The sequence below is a fragment of the Copadichromis virginalis genome, linkage group LG8 (assembly GCF_057382275.1).
Source record: "Copadichromis virginalis isolate Kocher_CV1m ecotype Utaka linkage group LG8, C_Virginalis_male_GT1.1, whole genome shotgun sequence".
In the NCBI taxonomy this organism is placed as follows: domain Eukaryota; kingdom Metazoa; phylum Chordata; class Actinopteri; order Cichliformes; family Cichlidae; genus Copadichromis; species Copadichromis virginalis.
In genome coordinates, this window is record NC_140625.1 from 20,588,672 (window position 1) to 20,603,261 (window position 14,590).

General features: G+C 39.8%; 1 protein-coding gene and 1 long non-coding RNA gene across 2 annotated transcripts; one reads left to right on the top strand and one right to left on the bottom strand.

The window, feature by feature from the left end:
- Nucleotides 1-818: 818 nt before the first annotated feature.
- On the bottom strand, nt 819-10,448 carry LOC146703289 (peptidyl-prolyl cis-trans isomerase A-like). The gene is made up of 7 exons (XM_085466454.1): nt 10,036-10,448; nt 2,913-2,950; nt 2,792-2,822; nt 2,415-2,503; nt 2,233-2,329; nt 1,448-1,523; nt 819-1,301 (listed from the first exon to the last, which is right to left on the bottom strand). Exons 1-7 carry the CDS (start codon nt 10,163-10,165, stop codon nt 1,166-1,168), a joined length of 597 nt encoding a protein of 198 aa, XP_085322580.1. The 5' UTR covers nt 10,166-10,448; the 3' UTR covers nt 819-1,165.
- LOC146703290 (uncharacterized) lies at nt 3,653-9,862 on the top strand. Its single transcript, XR_014921981.1, has 2 exons — nt 3,653-4,662; nt 7,955-9,862. It is a non-coding gene; the product is annotated as an uncharacterized LOC146703290 (long non-coding RNA).
- Nucleotides 10,449-14,590: the final 4,142 nt, after the last annotated feature.

Consider the following 14,590-nt stretch of genomic DNA (forward strand, 5'->3'; position numbering starts at 1 on the left):
TGCTGCGTGCTGCTCATTTCATTAATGTCATACGTAAAAGAAAGGTTTGTGTAGTCTGTATGGTTCATCTGATCACCATATCGAGTTCGTCTAAAATGAAAATGAATCATTCAAGATGCGCTATTGCTACAGCCCAATCAAAAACAACGTTTTGAAAATTCAAAATCTAAAACATCTACACCACGTGAAACTTTAAAATTTGAAACTGGAGACAATCAGTTCGTAAAGTGAAGCAGACAGTATTTAATCAGTTTTGCATGTCAATTATTTTATTTTTTTTGTATAATGCCTTACCATAAACAATCCCCACCCATCACCAGGATAAAAAGTCTATTTTATTATTAAAACCCCAATCATAAAAAATAAACTGTTTGAAATGAGTGTGTTGCTGTCACTGTAATGTAACCAAATGTTATACATGCATCATGCTATAAGCAGAATATACACACAAATGTCAGAGTAGAGGTCTTTAGCTAATTCACGGACCTCTGGCCATGTGCATGAAACTGCAAACCTGCAAATATTCGACGATATCAGCAGTAGAGCTGGGGAGCAGCAAAGCTTTGGACAGCGAGTTTGTAAAAGCTAGATTTTGGTTTATAGATTGTTTTGCAACCTGCAGCAATGCGGGGCTGTGGAATAGGGCAGATGCACACAGTCTCTTTCTTGCTCTCTTTTTTTTTTTTCTTCTCAATTTCAAAGAGCAGCCACCAGAATATTACCAAGTACAAAAGCGTGATAAAGCTGGTCATTTTATAGGCAGAGAGATAAAAAGCTTCTCTCAGTTGATGCCATAGTGCCAATATCTGATATGGCAGACTTTTTTTTTTTTTTTTAAACACCAGATGCCCATTCCTGATGTAAACCCCCCCAGAATGTGCATCCCACCCTGTTCTCAAACTGAGGACCATGCAGCTGAACACCTCACAAACTGATTGGACTGCGGGTGCATTCAGTTTTATGCCCATGCAAATTTTAATTTGCAGCTGGAAGTAGTCTCTCACTGGCAAAAATTACATTTTACCCCAATCTTTTCACAGTACTTGTGACATTTATCTACACTCAGCAAAAGAGGAAGCACTCTAGGCCAACCTCTTTCACTTTGGTCATTTTATTGAAATTCACCAGGAAATGAAATTACACAATGACCATATCCACATTAAATCTACTTGAGCTCTCCACAGTCCGTGATCGTGATCTTCTTTGAAGTGTACCCAATCTTGGAACCAAAAGACTCCATTTTCTTGACCACATCCATTCCCTCCTTTACTTTTCCAAAGACAACATACTTGCCATCCAACCTAAAAGAAAAAGAAACTGCTTACAATTAATGGCTTCAAGCCATTATTGAATATCACTGTGATATGAATTAAAGCCAGTTTGGATGAAATACACAGCTTCATTGGTATCAGCTGTTATAAATATGTTTCCGTTTGTCAGTACGTACCAATCTGTTTTAGTGGTGCAGATAAAGAACTGGGATCCATTGGTGTTCGGTCCGGCATTGGCCATGGACAGGATACCTTAAAATTTAACAAACTCATATCCAGTTAGATTAAAATAAGTACCCTTGAATATACTAAGTATTTCCACTTGTGGCACAGGTGCACACAACAGCTTATATTATTTAGCACACTCAAGTATCAATGTTAGAAAAAAAGTGTTAAAATGTTGCCATCTGGTGGCAAACTTTGTGGGGACCTCCCAGAGTGATGGGAGCAAAATTTCTTGTGCAGACAAGGCTTCTTTATAGATTTCACTAGGCAGTAACTTTGAGCAATGAGGTAAATTGAAGCATGACAAACAAAAATAAACATGACCTTGAAATCTCAAGACAAAAACGAAGAATGGAACAATATTATGTGAATAGTTTTCAAAATGCAAACTGGTTTAAAAAAAGAAAAAAGATTGACAGTGAATGTTACAGTGAAGGACTAACGTGTAATCCTTACAAAAAAAAAAAATGTGCAAGAAACTCAGGACATTCCTACAATTTAAATGAAAATGCACATAATCTGTTGGCTCCATCTGTTTGACTTCAAGTTATGGACATTTCTTATATATTGATATGCTTTCAAGTATTTGAGTGAGAAAAGCACACAAATGGCCCAAGTTAAATTTGAATCTGACAAAGTGACTTGCACTATAGAGTTGGAAATTTCTGAAAACCAATAAGTAGCACTGCATTGTTTTCATTTTCACTTGCAACAGTGTACAGAGGGGGATAATTACCTGGTCCAGTGTGCTTCAGCTTGAAGTTCTCATCGGGAAAATTCTTTCCATAGCTAGACTTATCACCACCTCCAAAGTTATAAATAATATCTCCACCCTAAAAAACAAAACGCATCACTGTAGTAATATCACAACAGTCCATTGGGGGAAAATTAATTACCCCCAAAACAAAACAAACCTACCTGACATATAAACTGAGGGATCACCCTGAAGAAAACGGATCCCTTGTAGCCAAAGCCATGTTCTCCTGTACAGAGCGCTCGGAAGTTTTCTGCAGGATAGACTAAATGTAAATTTTTTCCTTCTCACGGGTGACGAAACACACACACACACACACACAAAGCTTTCGGTAATTTTTCATGTTTGAACAGTGACTTGTTACTGTTAGTTTAGGTCCTCCTGAATGGATTTGTGACAGCTGCTTTATAGACCAAACAATTATGAAGCCAACAAAACAAAACATCTCATCCATTCCTCAGCTCTGATAACAGCACTTTCTTGACATTTTGCTGTGATTTGTGATTAAAACAAATAAACAAATGATGAAAACAGTAGTTACCTGCTGTTTTTGGCACTACGTCTGCATTAAGCTGCAAAATAAAAAGAAAACGGCTCACAGCGATTTAACGCATATTTTCAAAGTAAAAGTTGTTTGTTTTTGTTTTTTTTAACCTACTCACCTCAAAGCTAATTCTGCCAAGCGGTTCGTTGTCAGCAGTGTTAGGTATTTTGATACCATAGTAGCATTTACAGGATATTGTTTTATACAGGAAAACTGTTACTCAATAAGGCCCAACTACTAGTTGTTTTTCTCTTTCTCTGTGACCCAAGAATCAATGTGTAGGACTCACAAGCTGGTACCCCAAGGTCGAAAACACCACAGAGATGAGACCACTTCCTTACTCCCATCCTCCCTTTTTTCTTTATCTCCTGGAAAAGGCTCGTTAAAGGCTAGGTGGTTTGTTTCAGAATTCACTAATGAAAGAACTCTGTATTTTATGTCTAGGAGTGTATTTTGCTGGGATGATCATAAATTGTAGCTGAACTGATAAACTACACAAGGGATACTTTGCTCACAAGGCAGGAAGACGTTTCCTTATTTGGTCTGTACCGGTTTGAACTGGGAAAGCTGACACACGAACCTTTTTTTTCATCTATATAAACTGCTGTGTATCAAATAAACCTTTGAGTCGATTGGGAAGGCAACCTAAAGCAGTCTCTGTTTTCTTGTTCTCCCAAGCTGCTCCCGGCGCTGTAACTAACCCAGCTGAACGGCATACCTGAGTGTTACTTTAAATAATTAGGAATCTTAGAAGGAAAGGACAAAACTCTGCTTATCGCTCACGCCACGGAGGAAACCCGGGATGGCAATTTCCTTCAATTTTGGTGTCAGAAGTGGGATCCCTGACAGAAGGTAAATATGTGTCTTTCATATTTATATAGAGACCATATTATACCTCTCTCAGTGATTGATCCATAAAGAAACGGGATATGCTGACGAAGTTTCACTTAGTGATCCAGAGAGATACACTGACGACTTCCTCAGTCCCCGAATAAAGTAAATTAACCCTTGTGTGGTGTTGGTGGACACAGGAAGTTGCCTGTTGTCTTGAATATTTTAATTTTGTTTAAAAAAATAATAATAATTAATTGTTTAATTAAACGTACGTTAAAAAGTGAGAAGTTGCTCACTTAGAAAAGTGACACAGAAAGTTGCCTGTTGTCTTAAATACTTCTCGTTAAGTGAGAAGTTGCTCACCAAAGAGTGACACAGGGAGTTGCCTGTTATCTTGAAACGTACGTTAAGAAGTGAGAAGTTGCTCACTCACAGAAAGCTAGTAAATAATTAAATTTAATTTTGTTAAAAAAAAAAAAAAAACGAAAGAAAACTGAAAACGGGTCTCACAGACCCGATTACCATACAAGGGTTAAAAGCAGTAAATTAAAAGCAGAAAGACACAGGAAGTTGCCTGTTGTTTTACGAGAAGTTGCTCGTTAAGCGAGAAGTTGCTCGCTAAGTGAGAGTTGCTCACACAAACAAAATTGCTAGCAATAAATTTAAAGTGACCTCAGCTGTGCCGCAGCGAAAATACTAACATAAATCCTCCTAGCGTGTAAACCCCTCTGGAAATCACTGAACATGGGTCAGAATAATTCAAAGACCACAGACAGGTCCGATAAAAAATCTAAAGTACCTGTAAAACCAAAAATTAATAAAATACAAAATAAAGTCTCAAATAACGGCTCAGTATAACTCCCATTTCCGGTTACGTGTAACCTACGTCCGCGAATCGGTGAAGACGTCCATGATCACGTATCCAGAACATGCGGGAGTGCTTATGTGACTGACTTTGTTTACAACTTAAGAAGTTCAATGCATTCTAATTTCTTTTCGGAGCCTTATCCCGAACGATTATCGCCAGAAAACAGGTCAGTAGAAATGTTGAATATCATTTGTGATAAGAAAAGTAGTCTGCTTAAAAAGTCCTGTAGAAAATACATGATAGAATGCCGCGACGTGATGCATCAAATGTTACCGCTATGGACAAAAGGAGGGTAAATAATGACAAAGTCGCCGATTTCTTTAAGAATCTAAAGAAATTCCTGCTAACAATGTCCAGAGACAAAATTGACTTAAATGCAGTAACTATGTGTAAACAGAAGCCTGATGAATCTATCCTAGTATTCATAAAACGCTTTATGCACTGTTGGACAAGCTAGAGGTGCAAATTTAGCTCAGTTTTCCAGCAGCCGCAGACACCCAAAGCAAAAATGAATTTGTGTATTTCATTTAACATAAAGGGTGAAATGTTTGCTGACACTGATAACAGCTTATGTTTTCTCTGCCCTATGTACCGACATGATGGAGAAGGAACATCCTCTGTGTCAGCTGGACCCTCAGCAGAGAATGAACTCAACATCCTTTTTGTCCGGTACTCTATGTCACACACTGTGCCAAAAAAAACGTGTACAGACGCCACTAACAGGTAATCCCATGACTGGGAGCCACACTTTTGTTTCTCTCACACTGTTCAACAACATGATAACTGCTCACACAAGTGAAGGTCAAACAGTGATTTTGTTACATAACTCAGACATAGGTTACGAAATATGTCGTCACATAGATCTAACCTACCCTATCCACTGTACTATTTCTGCACTTATGTTGCCAGCTGAATACCAGAATATGACATTATGGTCAAAAAGTGAGAATGATATAGGATTTATTGACTGCATACCTTATCACGCACAGCTAAAAAAAAAAAAACAAAAAGCGAGTATATGTCAGGCAATGTCCCCTTTCCACGGAAAAAGCCGCAGCTCTAGATGTCATCATAGGAGATTTATTGACTACAGGAGCAATAAAGCCCACACTCCTGTCAATCCTGTGCCAAAGCCTAACAAACCTGGCGTATGGCGTTTCATACAAGACTTAAGGCAAATTAATGCAGTCAACATTCCTCTGCCACCTCTCGTTTCAGATGTTCACAGCATATTGACATGCTTTGCATACACATTTTACCGTGGTGGATTTATGCTCCGCTCCTTTTTCTCATGAAGACACACAGCCGTTATTTGCATTCACACATAGAAATAAGCGGTGCACTTGAACTCGTTTGCCCCAAGGCATGATAGACAGCTCTGCTGCTTTCTCTATGGTGCTTCACTCCTCCAGGGCTGCAACATGATCCACATGTGGATGACCTCCTCCTCTGTGCTGAAAGTGAGAAACTATGTCAAACTGCTACACACATGCTTCTCCAGCACCTCCAAAAGACTGGCCACAAAGCATATGCAAAGAAAATGCAGTACTGTCAGACTTCTGTTCAATATTTGGGATTCACACTGTCTCACGGAAAACGTTCCATGACTGCTGACGGGGTCAAAGCTGTGACCTCCGTTCCTCGTCCCACTACACAGAAGGAAATGTTGTCCTTCCTGGGCATGGTGAACTATTGCAGACAGTGGATACCAGACTGTTCTTTTCATGACCACATTCTGCGTGACTGTTGTAAAAAAGACAAGCCTCCTCGAATACTGTGATCCACAGAAATGACTGCCTCTTTCAATGCATTAAAGGGAGTGCTGACCTCCGCCACTCAAAGGTGCTGCCTGAATTGTTCAGGAATGCCGGCCTGCCTGAGGGCAGTAGCAGCTTGCTCTATCATGATAAGGGACTGCGAGAAGCTCACACTCTCACATGACACTATTCTACACACCAATCACCAGGTCAAACATAACTACACAACATATGCAAATCGCACATTTATTGATCCTATACTGTGTTCTTCTGACCGACAGGATGGCTCAGACAGGCTTGACGATCATGACTGCATGACACGTATACAGGAATCCACAGCACAACGTCCAGATTTAGAGCAAACACCTATCCCAGACTCAGCCACGGTTTATGTGGACGGGTCCTGTTCAAAGCCGAGTGACAACTCATTTCTTTGTGGCTATTCAGTGGTAACAGTGCCTGACATCATACTAGAGGCTCACTCATTACCATTTCACTCAGCACAAAAAGCAGAGCTCATGGCTTTAATACGCGCCTGTGAGCTACATTTGGATAAGCATGTGACGATTTACACAGACAGCCGCTATGCATTTGGCGTTGTGCATGACTTTGGCACATTGTGGAGACAGAGAGGATTTAGATCTGCTGATGTAAAATAAATTGCTAAATTGTGATTTTGTTCAAAGACTTTTTCAGGCTATACAGCTGCCATCGGCCGTTGCAGTTGTAAAAACGAATGGACACAGTACAGCTGACACAGACGAAGCAACAGGTAATGCTTTAGCAGACGTGACAGCCAAGGCTGCAGCTGCATCACAGCTCCCACCTCCGCAGGAAGTATTATCTGTGCCCCTACAGCTGCCACTTGTTACACTCCCAGACTATTTAGACACAAATGTTGATTTAAAATTCATACAAGAGCAAGCCTCTGCATGTGATTGCACCTATTGGGAGAATAATGACTGTACCTTAGATGACAGAGATGGCCTATACAAAATCTTAAAGGTTTGATTGCCCTCCCATATTCCCTGATGCCAGTCCTTGCCCGACATTTTCACTGTGTGAGTCATGTCGGACAAAGAGGGGTAATAGGGGCAATAAAATCAAGATTTGTAATTGAGAAAACATCACATGCAGTAAAAAGCATATTAGCAACCTGTCTAACATGTGCGCGAACTAATGTAGGTAGCTCAAAAGCAAAACATCAGCATTTACCACAACCAGATTTTCCATTTCATACATTACAAATTGATTTCACACATATGCCAGCACAAGGAAGCATCAAGTACTTACTGGTAATAGTGGATCAATTTAGTAAATGAGTAGAAGCTTATCCAACCTCAAAAGAAACTGCAGAAGTAGTCTATCAAAAGTTGAGCAATGAAATAATACCCAGATTCGGAATACCTCACCAGATTAACAGTGATAGAGGATCTTCATTCACATTAGAAGTAATTCAAAAGTGTGCTAAAACTTTAATGACCTGGGTCAAATTACTTCCTCAAGTCCTGTGTGAGATTAGAATGACTCAATCTGCAGTAACCAAATTATTTCCATTTGAAATAAGACTATCTCCAAGACCATGGTCAGCTTCCAGAGGGGCACCGCTAGTAGAAGGTGATGTATATTGCATTGTCCACTGATGTTCACAACCTGATAGAAAAACTGAATAATAACTATCAGAAAGTTTGTCTCTCTCAGCTTTTCCCCTCCACAGTTCCACCAGTGGAGACAAGGAGATGCATGTTGGAGAAGCCACTAAAACCAAGGACTCTCTGGGAGGCCGCGCGTGTTCCAGCCCCCAGACTGTACTGGCAGTGACGAAGAACCAGCATCCTCACAGACGGACAACCTCAGTGGATTCATGCCAGCAGGGTTAAGACCAGCCCAATCGGACCATCTCAGGCGTCGGATCAAGCAGACGACATCTCCGGCGAGCCAGCGCCCGGAACTAGAGCAAATAAACACACACGGGTAGATGACATCTCAGGCGAGCCAGCGCCCGGATCCAGTGCACACACGCAATCACTGATTAACACACAACGTCTGAAAGAGCCACAACAAGGTACTCAAACATCCAGCAGGAACAGAAAGCCAAAAGTACCACATGATGTCTAACCTGATAAAGCCAGACTCATTTCATCCTGATAATGGAGAAAATGAAATGCCCATTGTCATCATACGACGCTTATTCAATGTCTCTCGAACCTGGGACCAGGCCAGAAGACAACTGAAGAACTGTTTTTCTTATATACTTTCTTATATATTTAGGTTATTTATCATATCTATCGCATTAACTTTAGGATTTCTCTTTGCTATTTTGTATTGTAAACTGCAACCATGTTCACATTTCTGCAGGTCATATTTTGCTGACTATACCTCATGCTCCATTTTGCAAGACACCTACTTAATGCACTCCTCACGCTCCCTAAAATTAGTAAATAGCAACATAGACGCCACTAATAAACCATTTTATGCACCCTCTAGAACAGGAGCTAACGCCTGGTATGAAAATGCCAGAACAGCCGCTCGTGATTTAGGAAACAGTAACTGTTATGTCTGTTCAAAGGCTAATCCAGAACAGGTAATAGTAGGATACCCCACATCCGGTTTCCCCCTCACTGAGGGACTAGAGAAAATCAGCGGAAATAATGCTCTCTTTAAAGACGCTTTACAGTTGACTCTGAGCCCTCTCGACTGCTTACTTAGACACACACACACACCAACTAACCCTGAGACTCCATTAGGCGAATTATTGAAGTTATCTAATGACACCGCAGGGACCTGCGCCCCAATGAAACGCCCTAAGAATAGGTTAAAGCCCTCACTGCCCTTAGGACAGATCCCTCTCCATTTAATACTAGTATGATATGTCTGCGCAGACTAAAGTTAACTGGCCCAGACACACACATAGATTATACAAAGGATAACTATACATTCTTCTCTGCCAGATTATGTGTCAGATGTCACCAATGATGTTCCTGATGTGTATATTGAACATTAGGTTGTGAACTATTACATTTTATGATTTGCTTTTTATATTATGTTATTACATTTGTGATTTTTCCTTTCTATTTGAGTTATTATTTTTTAAAAAATAATAAAAGAGGGGAACTGTTAGGTATTTTGATACCATAGTAGCATTTACAGGATATTGTTTTATACAGGAAAACTGTTACTCAATAAGGCCCAACTACTAGTTGTTTTTCTCTTTCTCTGTGACCCAAGAATCAATGTGTAGGACTCACAAGCTGGTACCCCAAGGTCGAAAACACCACAGAGATGAGACCACTTCCTTACTCCCATCCTCCCTTTTTTCTTTATCTCCTGGAAAAGGCTCGTTAAAGGCTAGGTGGTTTGTTTCAGAATTCACTAATGAAAGAACTCTGTATTTTATGTCTAGGAGTGTATTTTGCTGGGATGATCATAAATTGTAGCTGAACTGATAAACTACACAAGGGATACTTTGCTCACAAGGCAGGAAGACGTTTCCTTATTTGGTCTGTACCGGTTTGAACTGGGAAAGCTGACACACGAACCTTTTTTTTCATCTATATAAACTGCTGTGTATCAAATAAACCTTTGAGTCGATTGGGAAGGCAACCTAAAGCAGTCTCTGTTTTCTTGTTCTCCCAAGCTGCTCCCGGCGCTGTAACTAACCCAGCTGAACGGCATACCTGAGTGTTACTTTAAATAATTAGGAATCTTAGAAGGAAAGGACAAAACTCTGCTTATCGCTCACGCCACGGAGGAAACCCGGGATGGCAATTTCCTTCAAGCAGCAATATCAAAGTAAACCACCGGGTTTTTGCACGCAGCTGGTGGGCAGCTGCTGCACAAACGTGCGGCCGTAAACACCACAGAACAGAATTTCTTCCTGTTTGGTAAATGCAGCATCCTAATAAAAGTCATATTGTGCAGCTACTGCCTTCAAGTATGTCAGCAACCACCCAGAGCCAGCTTACAAATACGAAGTGGGACGTTTGCTTAGAGAACCGGATAGTCTACTCTAATGATGTTGAGAGGCTTAATTAACGTCCCTTAGAACACCTGTTTTACTGTGTTGTGTCAAAATGGCTGCTGTGTCAAAAAGCCACGTGACCATGGCTAGAATTATCCAGAACATATACTTTAAACATTAGCTCATTAGAGACTTTAAGTTACTTTAAAACCTGTTTGTTGCGTTTCAGTAAAATGTTATTGACTTTCTGCCCACCCAGCCTGTGCGACATTTTTGGATATCTCATTGGTGTTTGCAGCAGTCAAAGTAATTCAGCACAATTGTGAGTTAGCTTATACACATGATGTGACTTTTAAATACAATACAATGGCTTACCAACTAATTTAAGCGAGTGCGACGTTCGTGGCAACAGCTGTGTGCAGATCAACAATGGATAATATATCAGTGCAGAGAGAGCATGGGCAAACCTCCGCCTACCCCACTCCTGCTTTACAGGTGAAAATAGAGCAACAGGACCACTGAGTCTGATTTTATTTATTTTCTGCTGTGTTTCACTTGCATTTATTTGAAAGACTGAGTGTAAACACAAAAAAATATTTAATTTTATGTGCTGGAATGTGCAGAAAATAGGTTTAAATATTAAACAAATTTCTTCCAGTCAGAGAATGTTGCATATAATGAAATTTTTGCTTGATGCATAAAGTTAAAAGATTAAAACTAATAAAACAAGTTTTAAAAAGAGACTTTTCCATTTGATTACATTTTGTATGATGGATTATGCAGAAAAAGTAGAAAAGTAGGGAAGTAAAAAGTAGGGCTGAAAGATCTATCGCTTTATCACCTATTCAGGTTCTAAATCGTGTTTTTACTTTTTTCAAGTAACTTGACCAACACTGGGTATAACCCAAAAAGGACTGTTGCTTACTTATCTGACACTGATCCAAGTAAATAACTGTAATTTAACAAATTATTCTTAAAGAAACTGTTTTACTCTCCTCATTATTCATCTCATATTACGTCAGACTTATCTTGTGACCTACTGAGAGGTGCTGTATGCCTGGTTTGGGAACTTAAATACCAGCTACCAGTAAGCTTCTACTCAGATATCAATTGATCAGTATTAGTAATATAAGTTATTTATATAGTACTTTGCAAAAGTCTCAACCAAACCCTCACTTCTTTATATTTTTTAAGTAAAATGGGAAAGCAGGAGCAGCAATTTAGTCAAAACTGCTAACATGCATGGAAATACTGTACATAAAGCAAAACATAGTTTGCACAATTCTATTGAACTTGAGAGTCAATATTTGGTATGAACACCTTTAGTCAACACAGCCTGAACTACCCTAGGCAAGCTTTCTGTTAATTTCTTTAGCTGGTCTTCATTAATAGTTCTTGAAGGACATCCAAGGCTCTTCTTTTCCTTTTGTTCTGCTCTTTCTCAATAATATTGAAGTCTGGTTTTTGGAGAGATCAGGCAATGACTGATCGATGGCTCTTCAGTAGACTATGTGCATCTCTCAGGTCTCGTGTCAGGTCACTGCTGATTTTGTTCTCTCCATTTCTTAAGGACCCGTCTTTCAGATACTATTCATCCGCTGTAGATATTTTTTTAGGCCTTGGCACTTCTTCTTATTCTGTCCTCTGTTTTTGTAGATTCCTAAAACATTTTAATTACACATTACACACCATGCCGATATGCATCAACCTTTTTGCTAACAGTTCTTTGGGAATCCCCTCATTGGGCCAAAAATACTATTTTATGCCTGTCAGACTGTGCCATTGCTCAAGGGAGTTGTCAGAATGGAATATTCCACTAGTAATGTTCCACCAAAAATACAATGTTCAGTTCTGCTGTTTCTTTAAAATCCCAGTGTTATTGAGCTGCAGAAAGACACTCAGATCTAAACATTCACAGCTAAAAAAAAGTATCTGTTATTCCACTGCACAAGATTTAGGGCTACACAAATATCAGAAGCATTTAAAGTTTGCTTTCTTGTGCAATATAATGTTGTTAAAGTTACTTTTACCAAGGTTTTCTAATCGATGTTAATAAAGGACAGACTATGTGGGCAGTTGAATTTTTCTTAACACTTAATAACGCTGCTGTTTTCTCACACCATTTCTTTTACTGATGAAACATAAAAAAATGAATGGAAAATCAGACATGTTGTAGATTATTTTGTTGTAAATTGTCATAATGTGGTTCTTCAAGTGTATTTTCCCCACAAGTAGCTGCTCCTGTTGGCTGGTCAGTTGCTCCTCTCAGACGATCAGTGGGTGTTTTCCAGCGATTATCCACTTGCTCTTAGAGACCGTATGTGGCTGCTCTAAGACAGCATTCTGTTTGTAATCTAAAGACGGATACAGCTTTCCAAAATCCCTGATATCTGTTTGAACTGTACCTGTTTTGACCTTGATTACACTAGCAAACTGATACATACATACAAACTAGGGGTGCAACGATACACAAAATTCACGGTTCGGTTCGATACTTTGGTGTCACGGTTCGATATTTTTTCGATACAAAAAAATGTGCATGCCTTTTTAATTTATCATTTATTAAAATTATAAATATATATTTTAACTCAAAAGTACAGTTTTTAAATTTAATGTTGCTGAAACAACAACAAAAAAATAAAAATAAATATATATATATATATATATCTGATCGAGAAAGCACTCATCTTTGGAAAAGAGAGTTTATTACAGAGGAATGGCTCTTTCCAAAATAAAAGCTATACTATACGCTTCTTCTGGGCTATATTCTCAGCAGCACATTAAACATATCAGGTCCCCATAAGAAGAATCATGTGCTAACGGCTGTCTAAATGACTCGGGTAAAGTTTGTAGCATGCGTGCTTGTTGTTTTTGTCTGCTTCCACTTGTCTTTGCACTAGGATGATGTCGGTGTAAATGTGCAGTCATATTCGTTGTGTTCCCGCTAGTGCTGTCAGCGTTAATCTCGTTAAAATGACATTAACGCCATAACGCCGCAAATCTCCGTTAACGAGTTACCGCGGATCGCCCCGTGCGTGGGGCTGGACGGCGTCAACACGTTAACAAGCTAACTGCGCTAGCGCACTAGTTCCCACCAATTGAGCATTGCGTGGCACATCCAACATACTGTTTTACTTTTGTCCATGACGCGCTTACCTTCAGGGTCATACTTCACATAAAAACCAAGATAGTTCCAAACAGTGTTGCCAACTCCTCAGTAAGGAAAATCGCTATTAAAAGTCGCTAGAAGTTGCTAAATGACGTCATCATTTGCATAATTGGTCATGCTAATATAATTGTAACCTACGTTGTTGGAGAGAGAAACGTCCTAAATGCATTTAGAATTTATTTAGAACTACAGATTACATTTATTTTAGCAATTATTGTTTTTTTAAATGTCACAATTCCAACCCTGCTCCTTTGTGACCCGAAATAGGCACTCTGGTGGAGTTACTTTGTGTGTGTGTGTATGTGTTTATAAGTAGTTTTAAACCTCGTGATCCACAAAACAGCATAACAGTAAAAGAAGAACTGACTGCGTTACAATCAGTGCAGGAGCAGCAGCTTCGCTCATGCGCGATTCATTTGCAGTTTGGACGAATAGGTGTGAACATCTTCTGCCCTGATAGCAGCTGGGGGAGGACTATCCTCCGCCCGTGAGCGCTTTGGAACGGGCGAGGTGCCCACGGCAGCACCCGCTGCTTGTTGAGAGTAAAAGCGATACCCGCTTTCACGTCAAAAAGTCGTCATAAATAAGTCTCCAATAACACCAGAAAAAGTCGCCAGATTTGTCGCTAGTCGCTTTTTAGAAAAAAAGTCGCTAAGGGGGTGTGAAAACTCGCTAAATATAGTGACAAACTCGCTAAGTTGGCAACACTGGCCAAACGCCAGATCTGAATGAGGGTGGGGGAGGTTCATTTTCGGGTAGCGTTAAGGCAGTTGCCATGTTGCAACGAGCTTAGCTTCTGTCTTGCTAGCTTGCGCTGCGCTCAGTGGATCTGCACTCGACAGTGCAGCCTAGGCGGAGTAGTCGAACGCAGATCCACTGAGCGCTCAACATAGACAGCATCGTCAGAAGAAAAGTTGATAAAATAAATAAAACATTATGTATTGTTTGATATATATGCATACCGAACCGAAAGCACTGTATCGAACGGTTCAATATCGATACGAGTATTGTTGCCCCCCTAATACAAACATACACTGATTGGGTGTAACATTATGGCCACCTGCCTAATATTGTGTTGATCTCCGTTTTGCTACCAAAACAGCCCTGAGCTGTCAAGACATGTACTCCACTACACCCCTGAAGGTGTGCTTTGCACCAAGATCCTTTAAGTCCTCTAAGTTGTGAGGTGTGGCTTCCATGGATTGGA

What these genes read in the sequence shown, in the direction of transcription:
- LOC146703289 (XM_085466454.1), bottom strand. Translation starts at nt 10,165, where the DNA reads ATGACTTTTATTAGGATGCTGCATTTACCAAACAGGAAGAAATTCTGT. An exon ending in CGTAGTGCCAAAAACAGCAG is followed by an intron (nt 2,504 to 2,791) that starts GTAACTACTGTT and finishes TCTATCCTGCAG; the next exon opens with AAAACTTCCGAGCGCTCTGT. An exon ending in GCTGAAGCACACTGGACCAG is followed by an intron (nt 1,524 to 2,232) that starts GTAATTATCCCC and finishes TTAAATTTTAAG; the next exon opens with GTATCCTGTCCATGGCCAAT.